General features: G+C 39.1%; 1 protein-coding gene across 4 annotated transcripts in view; it reads left to right on the top strand.

The window, feature by feature from the left end:
- LOC120532735 (leucine zipper putative tumor suppressor 3-like) overlaps nt 1-21,251 on the top strand; it is a 112,914-nt gene extending 91,663 nt beyond the window's left edge. For all 4 annotated transcript variants that reach the window (XM_039759056.1, XM_039759057.1, XM_039759058.1 and 1 more), the window contains one exon: nt 18,086-21,251. In XM_039759056.1, coding sequence (XP_039614990.1) covers nt 18,086-18,619 — 534 coding nt within the window. In that variant the 3' untranslated portion in view covers nt 18,620-21,251. The remainder of the gene's footprint in view (nt 1-18,085) is intronic.
- The last annotated feature ends 1,201 nt before the right edge of the window (nt 21,252-22,452 follow it).

The raw sequence follows: 22,452 nt of genomic DNA, 5'->3' as shown, positions 1-22,452 counted from the left end.
GGCGCCATTAAAACTGTTATGAAAACTCGGGTCGCAAATACTTAAAGGTTGAGAAACGCTGCAATAGAAAATTTAAAAAGCTGGGAAAGTTTTTAAGGAAGTTTTTAACTTCTGTGTGTATGTATGAAAATAGTACAGTATGTTACTTGAAGATACAGTATTTAAAAGTATTAGTGTCTAAAATGTGCACGCATATTGTTTACACTGAAGTGTCTAAATGTCTGGATTTCTTGCGACTACCGTGAATTAAACAGAAGGCTGGAAGAATAGTAGTAGCTGAGAATAATATTTTGGACCTGAAGGATTTTCTGCATTGGTATTTGATCATATGAAAAAGTCAGTAGTGACTAGAGCACAGAGCAAAGCATACAAAGAGCATCTTGAATTCAAGTTTCCCTTTCCATGGTTTAGCTTACCCAAGTGGGTGCAGTTTTGTTATTGTTTGCTTCCTTCCTTCCATAGCCTCAAAGTGTACATATTCACAACCCAGTAGTACAATAAGATGCAAAACTGTCCTTTATTACCCCTCTGCTTTAAATCTTTGTAGAATTTTCTTCTCAGTATATGGCTATTTTTGCATTCCAAGTAAACAAACTTACAAGTTGCATTTAAATTTTTAAGCAATGACAATATATGTAAAGATACTGTAAAAAAAGTTTCTTGAACCTTTCAGGAATATCCAGTTAATGTGAGATTAAAAAAATTACAATTTACTAGCATTTTCTCTGCTGCTTCCCATTTTATTACAAAAAATAAATCTGTGCAGATCTTTAATTTTTTGTGGTACTATAAATCAGAGAACTGTTCTGAGAAAGGAAAGTTTAACCTAATTACAGTAATATGCAACACTTTTTACAGGGAATAATACACTCTTGTTCTTGGTAATTGTAAACCCATACATTTTATAGATTTAATTTAATAGATTCCATTTTTGCAGCATTATTGAATATGGATCTGTAAAATAGAGCACTATGGGTCACCAGTGCAAGTTCTACCTTTATAATCATCTTAGGCTATGGCCGTTTGCAGAGGTAGATAGAGAAGAGTTTAATACAAAGTGTCATTGAGTATAGTTTCCTGCACCATCAAAAGGAATTTGAAAAGTGGAGGAAACTCTGACAGGAACAGGTTTGTAGACCTAAAGCCACAACAGAATCGGACAACAAGTTTTTGAGGGTGGTCAGCTTGCATGATAGGTGCCTCACAGGACAATAACTTCAAGCACAACCTAACTGCTGTGAAGTATCCTTATCTCAACTTGTTCATTTGTTCCATGCTTTAATTTGAGATTACATTGAGACTGGAACTCGTTCCTGACCCAGGCAACCCTTTTTTTCTTATTTTGAAATTTTAGCAATGGCTTTCTTAATGTAAGGTGGAGTAGTGGCTCTGAGGCTAGGGATCTGCACCAACATTTGAAAGGTTACCAGTTCAATTCCTGTAAATGCCAGAAGTGATTCCACTCCATTGAACCCTTGAGCAAGGCCCATAACCCATCCTGGGTATAACATTGACCTACATACATTCCTACAAGGTGGTCCTCCAACTTGCAGGGAAAATGCAGAGGTTGGGGGTCATTTTAGCCCCTATTAAAAAACCACACACTGTTCCACTCCATTCGAACAAGTGTGGTGCTGAGGTGTTACCTGTTGCATGGCTGTGCTCAGGTCCTAATTTGGGATCCTGAGGTGGTTCATTGTGTGGTGGGTGGGAGCTGTATCAGTGAATGCTCTCAACCTCATTTCTTACTGCAACATGACCTGTCAAGTCTGCATTATGAAGTCTTCTGTTCACAGTTGAAAGTAATGCTTTCTTAGAACATTATCCTGTGAGGTGCCTATCACACTGGGACTTTCCTACTGATTGAGTTGTGGCAGACCTGTACCTGTTAGAGTTTCCTCCAGTTTCCAAGATCCTTTTGATGATATAGAAAACTGTACTCACTGACACCTGTGCTTTTTTTGAAACTAAACACAAGACCCACACTTTAAAGGGTAATAGTGGCCTTTTGTCTCTCTTTGTTAATTGCCTTTTTCTCGCCATTATGATAGCAATATACAGTGCAGTATTGTCTAGATAATGCTTCAGAGAATGTTGCAATCCAGTTTGTTCAAACACTGTTTCTTATAGCCAGAGGGTTTGTAAGTAATCAACAAAAGTTGGAAAACCTGTAGGAATTGTTAACATCAACTTTCGTCATAGGTTGTGAAGCTATTTCTTGTTCTTTGAAAAGGGCCTTTCTGTATAACACTGAAAATTACATCATGTTTCAGTCTTTGCAAACCACTTTTTTACTTTTTTTCTTACTGCTTACCTTTGTACCATTTCAGGTTATTCAGCAGTTCTGAACTGCTTAAATTTCAATGAAAACTAGAAAAATGGAGATGTTCTGAAACTTTGACCAGTAGTGTATGCTGGAATAATACTCAGATTTGTATAGTACAGTAAACAGATATACCCACTGAACTCTATTTTAAAAAAAAATCTATCTATAGATAACAGGACTTGGCATATTGCAAGCGTATTGCACCTTACCATCATTGTTCAGTAGTGAATTTGGTTTGTAGGTCTTGTGGACCACCAGGGCGTGTAAAGCTGCACTAACCCCAACACAGACAGGCAGGACACAAGTTTCTCCACACAGCACACCTTCATTTACAGGCTTCCCACAAGAGCACAATGTCCACAAGACCAAAGCTCAGTCCTTTTCCTTTCCTTTCCTTTCCTTTCCTTTTCTTTTCCTCTGCTCTACTCTACTCTGCTCTGGCTCTGGCTCTGGCTCTGGCTCAACAAATGGAGTGAGGGGCTCCTTTTATGTTGCTCCTGGGAGTGCTCCAGGTGGCTCATCAGCGTTACCTGGAATCACCCTCAGGTGTGGTGGAAGTCCACTGTATGGCTCTACAGCTCCCCCTGTCGGCCCTTACAGAACCAAACAGGGCTGTACCAAACTCCAACTCCCAGCATGCCCTATGGAAATCCGTGGTGCTACCACCGACCAGGAGGGCTGCCATCTAGTGTCCGAGGTGTGGTAGTGCTTCACAGATGCTTTCTCCCCTGGTCCTTCCATCCAGCTGGCGTCCTGGCCGGGTAATGGCCGAGGCTGCCTGTCACAGTCTTTCTTTAAAACGGTATTTGAGATCTAGTGTAATGTTTTGGTAAAATGTTATCTTCTACAGCTTATTAGATACAGCTAACAGCAAATGAAGCACTTTTAACAGGCAGCATTTATAAAATTCCCAAATATAGTTGTATAGTTTTCCTGGAATATATTTTAACTACAGTACTCTTTGAAAGTGTTCAGCCCCTTGATGTTGCATTAAAATAATACCCAGATATCTTTCTGCAGTCGGTATTTTTATTGCAAACTCATGTGCTCCAGAAGGTCAAATTTAATGGCAAACGTGTTACTTGCAAGCAGCTGTCATGAATCATATTAAAAACTTAAACACTCTGCAACATAAGCATTCAGATCCAACACAGCACTGTTCTGATGAGCAACCCCTGCATCATTAAAACAGTTTGAATCTTTCGATGTAGGTGCCTACTCTCTTTGTGCATTAGTTATGAGTGATTTTGGTCCATTCCTTTTGACAGATTGCTCTTTCTCTGCAAGGTTTGCGGACCGCTATTTTCAAACTATAAATTGTCAAAGGGGCTGAGATCAGAACTTTGACTGGGAAACTCAAAGTCAATTTCCTTTCTTCTCTTGAGCCATTTCAATATTTGTGAAAGTGATCGTAATCGATATTCTACTGAAATGCTAATCATCTCCTAAGCTTTAGTGTTTCAACTAAAACACATTTACAATATTTTCTGATGCTATTCTCTATCCATTTCCTCGTCAATTGAAAAAAAAGCCCAGTCCATGTCAATAGGAAGCAGACCCACAGCTGAATGCTATCACTAACCATACGTTAGTGGAATCGTTTCTTTGTGGTATGGTGACACTTGCACTTTGAACTTTGGATAATACTTTTATTATGATTATGAGGTTTTGGAACATGTAGATTCCAATATTTTTATGTGTTTATATTTTCATTTTGAGGTCATGATTATTTCATATCATTATTTTATTTATATCTTTACCACCACCATTTTGTAATTTCTTTTCACTCACGGTTACTTCTATTTGTGTACTTTCTTTTGGCCACATTGTTGTTATTGACAGCTCCCTTTGCTACCACATGGCAGCCGGATGTTGTAGTTAGTGACATCATCAGGTTGTTGCTATTTAAGACAGTGTTAAGACACTCAAGAGTTCCTAAAGAACAAAACTTCCAAAAATGGCCACTAGAGGTGGATGTTACCATCAAACAAAGAAACACTGGATCTTTTCATAATAAAAATATTTATTTTTGAAAATTTGCTCTGTAACAAAAATTAAGCTCTTTGGAGCACAAAAAAATAAAATGTGTTGCCTGACACAATCAAGGGAAACTAAAGCAAACGAAGTCCCAGTACAAAATCCAAGGCAAAGAAAAAAAACCAGAATACAGGTTCAGAATATCCAGAAAATCACAAAACACAGAAAAATCAACTTCAAGGAATCGTGGGTTGCCCCCACCCTTATAGAATTGAGGGCAACCCCTTGCAGTGATGGGCAGGGGGCTCCACCTCTCGGGGCCCCACCCACAAAACACAAGGAATGTTACTGAAAAATACATACATAGAAAAAATCTAATTAAACTGAGTAATGCAAAAAAGCAAAAATAAAAAAATACAAACAAAAGAAGACATAAAACAAAAATGTGCATCCCCCATGAAGGCTGGATATTAAAAAATAAACCTCTGTGCAAAAGCTAGTAACAAATATACCTTTAGAAATCTTTACATTGGATAAGTAGTTTCAACCTTTAAATTACGTACATAAAATGTCTATAACTAATTATTAAATAATTTATAAAGATGTAAGTTTCAGTAATGACTTAGTACAGTATTCCCAATATATACATTATCTGACATTTTTAACTACTGTATTTCAATTTATATGAACTAATAATCTGTTAAAAGTTATATACTTAATTACTTATTTACTTTTTACTTAATTATTTATGAAAATTATTAGTGTTACCAAATTTTGTAGGTAAAGTTCAGTATTAGTCTCATCTGACCACAGTGCCAGCTGTTTCATTGTGTTTTATGACAAATTCCTGGTAGATCCTAAGATGATTAATTCTTTCTACTAACTTCCGTACTCAATGACTAACTTCTTCTAATCTTCAGAATAGTATTAATCAGAGCCCCTTTAGTCTCAGGCTCTGACCTCTTTAAGCCTTTCAATGTAAAATTCATGGAAAATGAAAAGTTATATTAATGTATTAGCATAAATAGATATAAAACATATAAGTATTAAACTTAGTGTAAGCAGTAGCACAAATTAGGTATGCCAAGCAAATAGTTAAATAAAGGCACATGCCATATTGCTTTTTTAATTAAAGCTTAGATGAAACCACCAATATCTTAACAGCCTGGAGAACAGAAAAGGGGGAGAAGGATAGATAGAGAGGAGGAGCACCTGCAAGTTGAAAGCTGGCCAGAAAATAAGCAAAGCAAAAGGTGAAGATGAATAACAAAACATGGAGAATATTGGTGGTTTCCATAATAACATAAAAGAGGCCAGCTTCAGAAGGGAGTCAAATAAGCAGCGAATGAGAGATCTTGAGCAAGGTCAGAATGATACAAAATGATTATATAAACTTTGACTTTTGGCTTGTTCAGGGCTAAACTCAGTTTGGCTTAATTGGGTTAAGTTTGTGCCATTGTTTATTACAATAAAGCTAATTACTCTGTTTGCCTATCCTCTGACTCCTAGAGCCTTCTTTTGAGGTGAGAGCTTCTGGTGCGATTTCTTCTCCAACAGTAACTGTTTACCTCTCCATGCCTAGCTTGCACTGTTTCCATAATCTGTGCATGCTAATCATTATAGGGTTGACTTCCTTAAAATGTCCATTAGTATCTTTTTTTCATACTTTTCATTCAGACAGATTGTGTGACCAATGATTCCTAATCGCATTAGAGTTTTTATCCAGAAAAGGTGACAGTGAATTCATTGGTGCACAGGAAGAGGCCAAGAGGAAGGAATCAGTACTGAGATAATTTCTTTCAAATGTGAAAAATGTATAGCTTCCAGTGTTCAAGGGTCTGAATAATATTTATGTCAGCTGCATAACTTTGACTTTTAAGATATCCAATGACATATAATTAATTTTGTCTTAAAGAGTTTGCAGCAGTAGGCTACATCTTCTTCTTCTTTCGGCTGCTCCCATTAGGGGTTGCCACAGCGGATCATCTTCTTCCGTATCTTTCTGTCCTCTGTATCTCGCTCTGTTACACCCATCACCTACATGTCCTCTCTCACCACATCCATAAACCTTCTCTTAGGCCTTCCTCATTTCCTCTTCCCGGGCAGCTCTATCCTTAGCATCCTTCTCCCAATATACCTAGTATATGTCCAAACCAACAAAATCTCGCCACTCTGACTTTGTCTCCGAATTTAAAACTGTGGGCAATGGCCCCCTGGGAGTCCACCAGATGGCACTTGAGAGGTCATGGCACTCCTGGAGTGGTTGATGTTCTTGACCAAAAACTTAATTTCAGTTTTGAAGGTTATCTTTAAATTGTCACATGTTTTTAAATAAACTAACTGAAAATGTTCTGCAGTTGTTACGTGAAAGTTGTTCTGTATCACTGTAGTTATAGATTAGTACTGCAATTCTCAGCTAGTGTGGTATGTGGACAGCTGTCAGGTGATATGTGGGGAAACACAAAAGGGGGGGTGCAAGACAGTGGGCCTTAAAAAGCACTTTTAGTTATACAGTAGCTGAACCTGAGTCTCCATGCTAGTCTGCAGTTCCACCTCTCCATCTCACAGTGCTCATGTAATAATAATAATACATTTTACAATCACCTAAAGGATTATTAGGAACACCTGTTCAATTTCTCATTAATGCAATTATCTAATCAACCAATCACATGGCAGTTGCTGCAATGCATTTAGGGGTGTGGTCCTGGTCAAGACAATCTCCTGAACTCCAAACGGAATGTCAGAATTGGAAAGAAAGGTGATTTAAGCAATTCTGAACGTGGCATGGTTGTTGGTGCCAGACGGGCCGGTCTGAGTATTTCACAATCTGCTCAGTTACTGGGATTTTCACGCACAACCATTTCTAGGGTTTACAAAGAATGGTGTGAAAAGGGAAAAACATCCAGTATGCGGCAGTCCTGTGGGCAAAATGCCTTGTTGATGCTAGAGGTCAGAGGAGAATGGGCCGACTGATTCAAGCTGATAGAAGAGCAACTTTGACTGAAATAACCACTCGTTATAACCGAGGTATGCAGCAAAGCATTTGTGAAGCAACAACACGCACAACCTTGAGGCGGATGGGCTACAACAGCAGAAGACCCCACCAGGTACCACTCATCTCCACTACAAATAGGAAAAAGAGGCTACAATTTGCACGAGCTCACCAAAATTGGACAGTTGAAGACTGGAAAAATGTTGCCTGGTCTGATGAGTCTCGATTTCTGTTGAGACATTCAAGTGGTAGAGTCAGAATTTGGCATAAACAGAATGAGAACATGGATCCATCATGCCTTGTTACCACTGTGCAGTCTGGTGGTGGTGGTGTAATGGTGTGGGGGATGTTTTCTTAGCACACTTTAGGCCCCTTAGTGCCAATTGGGCATTGTTTAAATGCCACGGGCTACCTGAGCATTGTTTCTGACCATGTCCATCCCTTCATGACCACCATGTACCCATCCTCTGATGGTTACTTCCAGCAGGATAATGCACCATGTCACAAAGCTTGAATCATTTCAAATTGGTTTCTTGAACATGACAATGAGTTCACTGTACTAAAATGGCCTCCACAGTCACCAGATCTCAACCCAATAGAGCATCTTTGGGATGTGGTGGAATGGGAGCTTCGTGCCCTGGATGTGCATCCCACAAATCTCCATCAACTGCAAGATGCTATCCTATCAATATGGGCCAACATTTCTAAAGAATGCTTTCAGCACCTTGTTGAATCAATGCCACATAGAATTAAGGCAGTTCTGAAGGCGAAAGGGGGTCAAACACCGTATTAGTATGGTGTTCCTAATAATCCTTTAGGTGAGTGTATTTATACAAGGCGCCTTTCTGAGAACTCAAGGGCACCAAACAAACAATAAATAAATAAAAGACACAATTATAAACAACTAAAAACATCAGAAAATACAAAAAAAATAAAATTTAAACCAAACATAACCACTGTAATCATAAAGAAAAAGCCATTTTAAACAGATGCGTTTTAAGTTTACATTTGAAGGATGAATATGATTTGATATTTCTAAACTTGGTAGGTAATGAATTCCAGAGCTTGGGAACAGAACGGCTGAATGCTCTGCTCCTCATGGTGGTTAGACGGGCAAGAGGGATGATCAGATAGATGGAGGAAGAGGATCTAAGGTTACGGGAGGGAATGGCAACATGAAAAGGGTCAGACAGATATGGAGGGGCAAGGTTATGAATGGCCTTAAATATTAATATCAGAATCTTAAAATCAATTCGAAACTTAATTGGGAGCCAATGAAGCTGCTGCAAGACTGGAGTAATATGGTGAATAGATGAGGTTCGAGTAATGATGCGTGCTGCAGAATTCTGGACTAGCTGCAGCTTATGAAGAGATTTATTAGAGAGACCAAAGAGGAGAGAATTGAAATAGTCCAGACAAGACTATGAACAAGAATGGCAGTGGTATGGGGAGTGAGGGAGGGGCGGATGCGATTAATATTATGTAGGTGGAAGTAAGCAGACCAGTTGATGTTATTAATGTGAGATTGGAAAGACAGAGTACTGTTGAGGATGACACCCAGACTCTTGACCTGAGGTGATGGGGAACAATGGAGTTATCAATAATAAGAGAAAGGTTATTGGCTTTGGATAATGATGATTTTGAACCAATGAAGAGAACCTCAGCTTTGTCACCATCTAATTTAAGAAAATTCGAAGAAAACCAGGATTTAATTTCAGCAATGCAGTCAATAAGCGAAGGTGGTGGAAAGGAAGAGGTGAATTTACTTACAAGGTAGAGCTGGGTATCAGCAGCATAACAGTGAAAATTAATGTTATATTTACGAAACATATTTCCAAGGGGAAGAAGGTAAATAACAAAAAGAAGAGGCCCCAGGACAGAGCCCTGGGGCACACCTGAAGAAACAGCGGTGGGTTGGGATGTGAAGGTTTTAAGCTGAATGAACTGAGTGCGGCCTGAGAGGTAAGATCTAAACCAATCAAGTGGAGTGTGGGTAATTCCAATCAGAGGTAATCTAGTAAGGAGAGTGGTATGACAACTAGTATCAAAGGCCAAATGTAGCGAGTCTGCACTCCTGTCTCACTCACCTGACCTTGTTATGCTCTTCTGTGTTCAGCACCCATGTCAAATCTTATGTGCGGGGTCCAAGGTCACAACTTCTCTCTCCTCACACCTCTTTTAGCCAATCCATTGCAGGATGGAGAGTGCCTGGGAACAACATTCCAAAAGCACCAGAGAGCATTGTAAAGTGATTGAGATTTCACAACCTGACAGGAGCCGTTTGCATAGTGTCTCTCTGGTGTAGTCCTCCATTGTCACAGTATTTGTAGTTTTCATAAAGTTATTTACTCTGTAATCATTTTCAGAACAGTTTTTAGAAATTCATAGACTAGTGCAAAAGAAAATACTGTACTATGAGGAGAAAAGACAAATGTTAACAATTATTAATAACAATAATATCTAACATTTCATTTTAATGTTACTAATAAATGAAAGATTTAGTTATGGACAGAGTAGTGAATGTTTGTCCTACCTTAAAAAAATAAACATGAGAATAGGCAAAGGTAAAAAATCGAAAGCCTTTTTTATTCCACATCAAATCACACTACTATTTTCACATTAAAATAATTAATTTAGAAAGCATTTGACATATACATGGAAAATGAAAAAATACAGACCCATGCAAAAAAATGACCAATAATCCCTTGTTAAAATTCGCAAATACAATATTATGTAAGGGTTTAATGGTGCCTAGGAAAGGTTTGGTCCTTAGCCACTTAAGATAAAAATGGTGGAGCTTCAAAACATTTCAGTTCATGGAGGTGAAATGCAAAAAAAAGAAAAGGATCCATCACATGATGCTTGATCATATATTCAGATTATTCATATATCAGTAATCTGCTATACTTAAGCATTTGCTTTGAATAATAGATACGTATGTTATTATCCAAAATCATGCTGTGGGATTGTTGTTACTGCGGTGGACTGGTGCCCTGTCCAGGGTCTGCCTTGTGCCCTGTGTTGGCTGGGATTGGCTCCAGCAGACCCCCATGACCCTGTAGTTAGGATATAGCGGGTTGGATAATGGATGGATGGGTGGATAGATTGTTGTTAGCAGAAACCAAGTTTATGCCTAGCTTCAAAGCACTGGGCTTATATTAGTGGGGTGCCACTACTATGTAGAACAATATTGATCCTTGGCTAAAAAAGTTTTAACACTTCTAGGCTACATAACAAAATATTGTGTTTCTTGCACCTAAACTCTGAAGTGAAAATGGTACATTGTGTCTTTAAGAGTATAGGTGGTCAGTTTTTGGGTCCTGTTTATTTTACCTTGTGGTGTTAGAGGCCGATTTAAAAAAAAATGAAGGTCAGTAAGGAAGAGGAGAGAAAGGAAGAAGTAAAGACTTAGAACCTTGACAAAAGGTAACAAGTCAATGAGTATTGATTTATAACGACTTTGAATTGTAGTATATGCCAGACTTGCCGAATGTAGTTGCAGATCTCATTGACAGACCGTATCAATTTACATGATATGGTCCGACATGACTGAAAATCAGTGGACATAACAAATTTAGTGACTGCTTGTCTCTATAATGTGCTTCCTCACAGAACTAGCAGTGTATGAAGGGTTAACAGGTACAGAGAGCTTAGCTGGAGTCTCTGCCCTTATTTTCTTTTTTCCATTCTGATGTGGAATGTAAAACATTAGACAGCAGACAGGTGAGCTTCTCTTCTTTTTTTGAGGTCTGCAACACCCACATTCCTCATTCCTTATATAATTTGTACTTCTCGATGAGCATTCATTGGTTGTCAGCTGTCTTTCACACAGAGCCTGCCCCTAAGACTAAAGACCAAATCAGACTTGTTTGATTTTGTTGGAGCGAGTCGTGGACTAGTTGGAATGAGCCACTTGATATGTCACTTTACATGACTTGTCTTCACAGGAGAGCGCCAACTGCCTCTGACTTGCTAAGATTATATAAACGTAGGCTATGACTGAAAATCACTGGAAACATTGTCTAATGTGGCAGGGCCTTAGGTGAATAGGCACACTATGTAGCATTGAACAAAGCAATTCACATGAACATTAGCAATATTCTTTACATTCTTATATATTTCATTTTTACATTCAATTAGTTTATTACCTGCCACATTAAAAAATTATTATTCATCTACAGTGTTTTCCAAGATATTTTTCTAATGTTTTTTGCACTTGTTTGTTTTTCTTGAATTTATTTGCATTTATTCTATCTGTATTTAATTAGAGTTCATATGGTTCTATATAATTTTAGTAGTGTTCATATTTTTTGTAATGGTTTGTAAAGTTTACCTTCTCAAGGGAATATTTCATTTTCCTTATCTGCTGGTATGTATTGTACTGTATATCTTCATTTCTTCTCACTATGTATGAAAATACACAAAAAAGACCAATTTGAAGTTTGAAATGAGTGTAACAAGTGTCATTAGGATTTGTGTGAGGACAAACTGGAGCACCCAGGGGAAAAAAAAATCAATGCACATATGGGGAGAATGTACAAAATTCACACAGGCAGTGGCTGGGCATGAAATTCAAACCTTCAACATGGGATCCATGAGTCAGCAGCATTAACCACTGCACTGCTATTTGATCATAATTGACTTGAATTAATATTAAACATAGTGTCATGATTAGTGTTTGATAATTTGGAGTTAAAGGAGACTTGCTGGTTTGTAGTTTCACCAGCAATGACTGGTTTACTCAGTTGCATGTTAAAGTAGTGGTTAACCCTGCAGCATCATGGCTTAAGGGTTTGCTTCTGAATCTCATATGTAGTATACACTCTCCTACTATGTTAGAATGAGTTTTCTTTATGTGCTATGATTTCATCTCTAACATATGCATGCTAGATTAGCTGGTGACACTAACTTGGAACTGTACAAGTGTGTTTGGTTATGTCAATGACTGTGCCAGTTGATGGACTGGTTCCCTATCCGGGGTTAGTTTCTGCCTTACCACATGCTGCCATTACAGGCTGTGGCCACTTGTGACCCTGTCAAAGAATAAGTGGGCTTGTTCAGGTAGCCTGTCATAATTGTGGCTATAAATTGATTTGGTTTAAATAGGTGTGGGGGGGGCACGGTGGCACAGTGGCTAGCACAGCTCCCTCGTGGTTAGGAGACCCGGGTTTGCTTCCAGGGTCCACCCTGCGTGGAGTTTGCATGGTTTCCCCGTTTCTGCGTGGGTTTCCTCCCACAGTCCAAAGACATGCAGGTTAGGTGCGTTGGCGATCCTAAATTGTCCATAGTGTGTGCTTGGTGTGTGTGTGTGTGTGTGTGCACCCTGCGGTTGGCTGGCGCCCTGTTTGTTTCCTGCTTTGTGCCCTGTGTTGGCTGGGATTGGCTCCAGCAGACCCCCGTGACCCTGTAGTTAGGATATAGTGGGTTGGAAAATGGATGGATGGATGAATGAATAGGTGTGTATCTTTTTAGCAAAAATGAGCGTGCCCTGTAATGCACTGATGTCATCAATTTTATCCCCCTGTAGTTACTACAGTCCTGCACACCCCCCTTATTTTTAAATATCTGCATCAGTACAATTCTTCTCCACTCCTCAGGCATCCTCTCACTTTCCAAGATTCCATTAAATAATCTGGTTGAAAACTCCACTGCCATCTCACCTAAACACTTCCATGTTTCCACAGGTATGTCATCTGGACCAACAGCTTTTCCATTCTTCATCCTCTTCATAGCTGTCCTTACTTCCTCCTTGCTAATCTGTTGCACTTCCTGATTCACTATCTCCACATCATCCAACCTCTTCTCTCTCTCGTTCTCTTCATTCATCAGCCTCTCAAAGTACTCTTTCCATCTGCTCAACACACTCTCCTCACTTGTGAGTATGTTTCCATCTTTATCCTTTATTACCCTAACCTGCTGCACATCTTTCCCAGCTCCCTCCTTAGTGTCCAACCTCTCATACAACTCATCATATGCCTTTTCTTTAGCCTTCACCACCTCTCTCTTCACCTTGCGCCTCATCTCCCTGTACTCTTGTCTACTTTCTATATCTCTCTGACTATCCCACTTCTTCTTTGCCATCCTTTTCCTCTGTATACTCTCCTGTACTTCCATATTCCACCACCAGGTTTCCTTTTCCTCCTTCCTCTGTCCAGATGTCATGCCAAGAACCCTTTTTGCTGTCACCCTTACTACTTCTGCTGTAGTTTCCCAACTGTCTGGTAATTATTCACTACCACCCTGTGCCTGTCTCACCTTCTCTCTAAACTCAATATTGCAGTCTTCCTTTTTCAACTTCCACCATTTGATCCTTGACTCTGCCCTCATCCTACAGACCACTATCCTATGCTGTTTAACTACACTTTACCCTGCCACCACTTTGCAGTCTTCAATCTCCTTCAGATTGACTCTTCTGCATAAGATGTAATCTACCTGTGTACATCTTCCTCAACTCTTGTATGTAACCCTGTGTTCTTCCATCTCCTTAAAATATGTATTCACCACAGCCATGTCCATCCTTTTGGCAAAATCCACTATCCTCTGACCTTCTTCATTCCTCTCCTTGACACTATATCTACACATCACGTCTTCGTCTCCTCTGTTCCCTTTACCAACATGTCCATTGAAATCCGTTCCAATCACCACTTTCTGTCCCTTGGGTACACTGTTCATCACTTCATCCAGCTCACTCCAAAAATCTTCTCTCTCATCCATTGCACACCCAACTTGTGGGGCAAATGCACTAACAACGTTCATCATCACACCTCCAATTTCCAGCTTCATCATAATTACTCTGTCTGACACTCTTTTCACCTCCAAAAAACTCTTGACATACTGTTCTCTTCAGAATAACTCCTACTCCATTTCTCCTCCTATCCACACCATGATAGAAGAATTTGAATCCACCTCTGATGCACCTGGCCTTACTCCCCTTCCATTTAGTCTCTTGCACGCACAATATATCAATCTTCCTTCTCTCCACTATATCTGCTCCCTTACCAGTCATACTGCCAACATTCAAAGTTCCAACCCTCAGTTCAACTCTCTTTACCTTCCTCCTCTCCTCCTGCCTCCGGACACGTCTCCCCCCTCTTCTTCTCCTTCAGCCAACAGTAGCCCAATTTCCATCAGCACCCTGTTGGCTAACAGTACTGGTGGCGGTCGTTGTTAACCTGGGACTCGACCGATCCAGAATCGAAATTTGTATTGTCCACATATTGATTTGGAAAAATTTTACACCAGATGCCTTTCCTGACGTAATCCTCCCCATTTATCCAGGCTTGGGACCAGCACGAAGAAACACACTGGTTTGTGCATCCCCTGTGGCTGGGTTATATGAGATAATAATAATAATAATAATTCTAATAATAATACATTTTATTTAATAGGCGCCTTTCTTAGCACTCAAGGTCACCATACAATAAAATTAAACTACATTAGTAAAATAAAAATAACAGAATGATAAATCACAAAGCAATAATTAGCACACAAACAAAGATAACGGGGAGTAACAGTGTAGGATTCACAATTGGTATGCCAGTTGAAAAGGTACATTTTGAGGGCAGTTTTAAACTGTGTTATTGAATCGAGCTGACGTATATGAGAGGAAAGAGAATTCCCGAGTTGAGAGCACCATGAGAGGCGCTCGAGCTCCCATAGCACAGAGTTTGATATATGGTACAGAAAGTCGAGCTGCAGATGAGGGTCTGAGTGAGCGAGAGTGAGTGTCAGTCTGGAGGAGATCGGTGAGGTTGTGGAGAGCTTTAAATGTTCAGAGCATTATTTTGTATTGTATTCTGCAGTTAACAGGGAGCCAGTGAACATGTTCAGTGGATTTAGAACAGGTTATTATCCTAGCAGCAGAATTTTGAAGAAGTTGTAAGCGATAGATAACTTTTTGAGGGATGCCAGATAGAATAGCATTACAGTAATCTATGTGAGGTGACTCGGCATTAACCTTCAGTACTGTGTTGCGTAAGAACAGGACAAAATCTAGAAGTATTTCGGAGATGGAAGAATGCAGTCCGAGAAATGTTACTTATATGGGAAGAAAAAGAGAGTGTACTGTCAAGAATAACGCCCAGGCTCTTAACTTGGGAAGAGATGTTTGTGTTAATATTGTTAATTAAAATAGAAGAATGGTTAACCTTAGCAAGTGTAGATTTAGAGCCAATGAGGAGAACCTCAGTTTTATTGCTGTTTTAGTTGGAGAAAATTGTGAGTTTTCCATGTCTTTATGTCTTGGAGACATGTGATTAGAGTACCTGGGGGGAAAACAGAAGTGAATTTAGTGGATAGATATAGCTATGTGTCATCAGCGTAACAATGAACTTAATACCATGGTGCCAGAAGATATTACCTATTGGGAAGATGTAAATGAGTGAAACAAGCAGCCACAAAACAGAACCCTGCGGAACTCCCTGAGTAATGACTGCGTTCTCAGATTTAAAGCCCTTTATTTGAACAAATTGCTTCCTATCAGTGAGGTGGGAAGAAAACCACTGGAAGACATGGCCACAGACTCCAAAACTAGCTAGATATTTCAAAAGTATCTGATGGGATATGGTGTCAAATGCAGAGCTGAGGTCAAGAAGCACAAGAATTGATACAAGTCCCATGTCAGCTTCCCGGAGAAGATCATTTGTGATTTTGACCAGGGCAGTTTCTGTGCTGTGTTTAGGGTGAAAACCAGATTGAAATTGTTCAAAAAGGTTATTTTTTGAAAGATTGGACTGGAGTTGGGAGGCAACTATCTTTTCGAGAACTTTAGATATAAATGGAACATTTCAAATAGGCTGATAATTGTTACGGATATTTGGGTCTAAACCAGGTTTTTTCAGAATTGGAGTAATTGAGGCTGTTTTAGTGAGAGGGGGACGATGCCTATAGTAAGGGAAGAGTTAATTATAGTAGTTATCATGGGGGAGATATGTGACAGACAGGACTTAAAGCTTGTTTGTATTGGATCTAAGTGGCATGTGGAAGAATTAGATTTTGTTATAAGCTCTGAGATATTATTTTCAGCTGGTAAACTGAAATCTGAGAATAGGGTGGTTGGTACGGGAATATGGATGATAGTGGAGAGTATGTCATTTTCTGCATTAACAGAGGAAGCAAGTTGCTGGTGAATTTTTTCAATTTTTGAGTTGAAGAAATCCAAAAAAGTGCAGCAGTATTTAAACAGAGAGGTTATGGTGAGCGACACTTTCTGGTGGTGTAATTAGCCTTTTCATTGTAGAAAAAAGAGCTCTAGTATTTTTCCATCCTGTTTTGATAATTTTAGAATAGTATGCAGTTTTGGCAACAGAGAGAGCATTTTTGTATTTTAACATGTGATTTGAGTACATTTCGTTGTGTACAACAAGGCCCATCTTTTTAGCTAGGCGCTCCAACTGTCGGCCTGTACAGTAGTATAGCATTCAGGTAAAGAGTCTGGATGCCATGGGTGTATTAAAACGCCAGTCTGTAGATCTTCCTTTTTAAAAGCAACAAACTGCATCCCCCCTTTGTCTTAAGACAACACTAGGATCCCTGTATTTCTATTTGACAAAAATATATGGAAATTATTTATTTGAATTAAAGTAGCAAAATTAAACTCTGTCCTAATGATCTACTCAAACTATTAGAATCATATGTTTCTCTTCTCTCAAAATGGAGATGGATGTTCATTTTATTGCTATATTTTTGTTGCATGTTTGTTGCCTGTGGCCATTTCTTGTAAGCAGTGTCTAGGATATCTCATATGGGCATATGATATGACTTTTCTGAGTACACTTTTCATCTATCATTATACAGTTATTATTCATTAAGTGCCTGTTTTTAGGCATATGTATCTAGTACTGGCTAGAAATACCCTTGACCTCCAGAACAGCTTAAATTCTTTCAGGCATGGATCCAACAAGGTGCTGGAAGCTTTCCTGTGTGAATTTGGTCTATGTTGTTGACATCTGCCTAAGCCTTTTACACAAGACAGGAAAGAACAATATTTGCTTTCTGTTTATGGGAAATACTGAGCCTATCATCTAAATGACACACAAATCAAGATTCCTCAGACAAGGTTACATTTTTTTAAGTCTTCAATTGCTCCATTTTAGGGATTATAGGTCCACTGTATCCTCATCTTCCTATTCATTGCTGACTTGGTTGGCATTTGTAGCTTATCCATTTGAAGGCCCAACACTTCGGGCATACAAATATGCCCTTTCACACACCACTGTTTTAAACAGCCAATATCTGAGTATTTGTGGCCTTTCTATTAGGTTCAATTGGCCTGGTCATTCTTTCCTAAACTCACTTATTCCCAAGGTGTTTACAACAACAGAACTGCCATTCACTGCATGCTTTTTGTTTGTCACAACATTTTTTTAAACTGCAAAATATGAAAATCTCAGGAGGGCAACGTCTAAGATGCTAGCCACCAACATTCATACCAAAGTCCTAGTGACTTAAGTCGATGTCACACTACATGACTTCTAGTTAGAGGGGATTTCAGTCTAAACGACTGCAGGCTTTGCAGTCTCAGATCTTTTTTCTTTTTTTTTTTTCATTCCGTCAAGATACATATAAACATGCCGACCTCTGGAAAAGTCTTGTAATGTGATGTTAGATCCCAATTCTTGACCATGCCTTATGCACTATATGCAGAAATTTATCTTTTTAATTTTTCTCTTGAAAATAAAATTCTCATTATTGTTTTTGCAGAAGCTATTACCCTTTTAATTTCATAAATGTAAAAGGACAGGAAGACTTTGTGAAAACAAATGACCCCAGCATTTATTTTGTCTCCACAGGTATCTGTACTTCGTGAGAAGCTGGGTGTGTTTGAAGCCGAGGTGCTCAGTTTGAAGCAGGCTCTGGCTGGACTAAATGCAGGGACGGGGGCCTCAAGTCCCACTCAAGGTGCTGCAGCAGCTGTCACACCCCCAGCACTGCCCTCCTCACACCCTGATTCTGCTCTGCTGAACTGCCAGAGTGATGAGGCCAAAGCACAGAGACAAACAGAGGCCGAAGTGGGAGGGCTGCGTAGGCAGATGGAACGGCTGCAGGGAGAACTAAGACTCGAGAGGCAACAGCGGGAACAACAGGCTGTCACCTTTGCAGAGGAGAGGCAAACGTGGCAGGGAGAAAAAGAAAAAGTGCTTAAGTATCAGGCACAGCTGCAACTAAACTATGTGGAAATGTATCAGAAGAACCAAGCCTTGGAGCAGCAGGTTAATGACCTCAGCTCCAAACTGAACACAGTGTCCTCTGAGGAGAAGAAACAGTCAACAGCTACGTGGGTTGGCCCATCTCGTTTGGAGAGAATTGAATCCACCGAGATATAAATGAATCTTTTTCCCATGCAGATCATGCAATGAAACATCAGGTGGCAGTGCTTAATTTAGCTGGAGGTCCTGCTTGTGGCAGCATCTGGCCCTCTGTCTTACATATGCTGGGGCAGATTATTCAGTGAAAGAAACAGCTGTGAAATGCCAAAAATCAGTGCACTGACATAAGTGAAGGAGCCAATATTGACATTTTGGATGAGTCCTGGATTTTTTTTTTCTTTACCTCAGACATCTTTATATTTGAGTCCAGCCATTAGAAGCAAAGCTGGGCTTTCCAATATCGCTGCTGTGAAAAATTACTGCCTGACCCAGGTCAGCATGTTGATTTGTGGTAAACAAGCTAATCCCTGCTTGTCCAATAACAGAAGCAAGCCAGTCTCTCCTAAATCAAGATCAGTCTGTCAGCAAGCTGATATCTTCATGACCAAGGTTACCTTGAGTACAGGCTAATGATGTCTGCTAGACTGAGATTGGTCAATGAACCACCACTGTCATCTGTGATTGACCAAAGATTTCAGCCTGCTGAATCTGATTGCCGTGTGAGTATGGTCAGTGTAGCCCTGGTTGATCACATTTTTTTATCAGCTAGGTCAAGGTTAGTCTCTGCTTAGTCAAAATTAGTCAGTATGCTGATGTCAACCTGACAGGAGGTGGTCTTATAGCAAGCCAATCTGTAATATACTTGGATGTCTGCTGGATTATAGGTCATTTTCTTGAAGACTGAGCTCTTCTTTTGTGAAGTACTGTTAACTATCTGTTTTAGAAACTCCTATATGTGATTTCCTACTGAATAATATACATCAAATATTCAAAAATGTTACCTCTGCCCTTATCTTTTCCTAAGTATTGAATACTGTTATTTGAAAGCATTGTTCTGTAAGTAGCTTGAATGACTGTTAAGAATTCTAAACCTGCATCCAGCCAGGCTTCCCATTGATGATCACCACTGCTTAATTCTGTACTTCATAAGCTGATGCAAAATTATGTATTGTTGGAAAATCTGCAGCAAATTTGTTATTTTGATTGCAGTGGCTTCATAGGCCTATACTGGCACTAGATTTATAACATCCCACTGGGCCAGTATTGAGATTAAAAGAATTTTAATGTGTCTTCTTTGATCTGCCACTCCTTCAACGGTGTCTGATGGGGCAGTTAATCAACATCTCTTTCATCTGTTTGTTTTATCCATGCTCTAAGTGGAACAGCTCTATCAATTGTGGCATGATTTATTGTCCTCTCTGTTAGAGATTATCAGCGTAGTATCTTTTGGTAACAGCACTATGGGAGCAATGTATGTCAGCAGTGTCTTATACCGCTAATGCCACCCTAGCCTGGATCTGAGTGAAACCAGATTATGCCTGGTTTTCTACTGTCTTCTTTCAGAAGGTTTCTGGAATCACCTGTGGCATTTCATGGCTTGTTAGGTTCCTGCTCTGTATGTGGACCGGTCACCAACCTAACCTTCAATAAGGTTGTGGTAATGTTATGGTGGTTGGTTTCAGGTTGTGTTTTCATGCAGTAGTTTAGATAAAACATTGTTGCCCATGACGCCATATTAAAACACTTGGGTTGATTTTGTTTTGTGCCATATTTTTTTTTTTTTGTGCTAGAGAGAGTCAGACAGGTGCTGGACCATAGACAAGGTGCAAGTGCTTATTACAGTATGAGTATGTGGTGTATGCAGTGTGAGTATGAGGTGTTCTACTTCAGTCAGCAGTGAGAAAGTATACAAGCAGATTCACAAAAGCTGGACATATTGAGAATGAAGTATGTCATAAAGCACTGCTAGGAAAAACAATAAATAGTAAAATAGAATATGAAAAATATCAGAAAAAGGGTAATTAACACCACAGATATATTATTCCTATTTTCTTTGTGGTCGATGCACAAATATGCATTGCTTATGTTTGATGTAAGCAGTATGCAAGTTACACTTGTAATGGGTCAAACCCAGATGCTGGAGGGCCACAGCTGCTACAGGTTTTTGTTCAGCCACTTTCCTTATTAGTAACCAATTATTGCTCCTAATGGAACATCATTTTTTTTGTCTTAAGATTCACAAGTTTTTTGTTTTCATTAAGATGACTGTCACAGTGAAAACTGGTACATTTTTTACTGATGCCAATATAAAATCAGGTTGTTATTTTAATTAATTAATGAAATGCATTTTATTAGTGAGCAAAACTCAATGTAAAAAATGTTTTCTCTCTATTATAAAAAAATCTTGCAATGAGACATGTTGCTCTGAAGAGAGACAGAGAGACACTTCAGAGAGGCAGAGTCACTTTCACTTCCTGCAACACGGTCAAATCATGGTTAAGTCACGTCATACTGACATCCATTGGAAGCATGTTCCCATGAGATGGTGACCTAGGTAAGGAAAGTCAAAATCAGCCCAGAACAAGTGGACCTGAAAACCTTGCACGTCCAAACAGGGACAAAGAGTAAAAGACACAGTAGAACTTCATAAAAGACGTTCAAAAACGTTGGCGCCATACACATGCAGAGCAGGTTACAGATTATGAAAGCAGTGGAGTTTTAAAGGCTCATAAAACACCTTGGTGGGATACACACACAGAGCAAGTTAAAAAATGTGACAGTACTAAAATTTGAAAGTGTCAAAAAAAAAGTACAGATCGCATTTGCACAAACAAATGGAAATTATTACTTGGTGAAATAACTGAACAGCAAAAAGAGATTGAATATATGGACATAGGTGAGATGTCGGAAGTATGTAGATATTGTAAGGCTTTAAAGTTTAAGTTATAGATCGTCTCATTTGTGTTGCCATCAGGAAAAAGTACTGCTGCTTTCCAATGAAGAGGCGTTTCCGCAAGAATGCAAAGATTTTTTGTGTGGTGAAAGTGAAATCCATAAACACTACAGGCAAAATATACACGTTTACAATAATCTTTTCACTTTAGCATCATTCAATGCACAAAATTTTGATTTACACAATAATGGACCATACGCTATGAGAATCTGTGTTCCCGCAACAATTACAGCTACGATAAGTTTAATTTAGAAAAAAACACATTTTGGTCAGGTGTATCTTTATGATCACGGAGAAGCGATGCAACACAGAATCGAAAGAGTTAAACGATCCGACGTAATAGAAATTCTCCAGCCAATAATGGATACAAATCCATACTTCCAAAAGTATTGCACTTTACACAAAATTTATCAGCAAAACATGGACAAAGAAATTTTCTTGGATTTCTATATGAATCCGAAAGATCACAGTCGCATTTATAATAAACCCACATGTCACGAATTGTCAGCGATAATTATTTCGAAAGACGGAGATATCAAAAACAGAGTAGATATTCGTGTATATCCAAAGACAAAGCATGATTCGTCATTTCTGTCAAATACATCGCCACATGCCGACCCTTTACTCTTTCCTTTGCTTTTCCCAGATGGCGAAACAGGATGGTCGTACAATATTAAACAAACACATTCAGAAAAACGAATAACACCCACACAATATTTCGGGTCAAAATTAGTGATACGTTCCCATGTATTTAACCCACTTCTATCATCTCAACTTCTATCGCAACATTACATTATTATGTAAAAGTCACAGCTAATCATCTCTTCTTTATTAAATAGAATCAAGCTAAACAGAACGGAATATATGCAAGGTCAAAATCCAAATATCAATAGTTCAAACAAATTCAAAATAGGTAAAGCAGTAATATTACCATCATCATATCAAGGTAGTCCAAGATCATTGCAACAGTTTTTTCATGATGCAATGGCGATGTCCAGAACTATCGGTCAGCCAGATTTATTTCTTACAATGACGTGCAATCCACAATGCCCAGAAA

Source organism: Polypterus senegalus, chromosome 7 (genome assembly GCF_016835505.1).
Source record: "Polypterus senegalus isolate Bchr_013 chromosome 7, ASM1683550v1, whole genome shotgun sequence".
Classification (NCBI taxonomy): Eukaryota; Metazoa; Chordata; class Cladistia; order Polypteriformes; family Polypteridae; genus Polypterus; species Polypterus senegalus.
The sequence above is the reverse complement of the archived record's forward strand: the minus strand, read 5'-3'. Positions and strand labels throughout refer to the sequence as shown.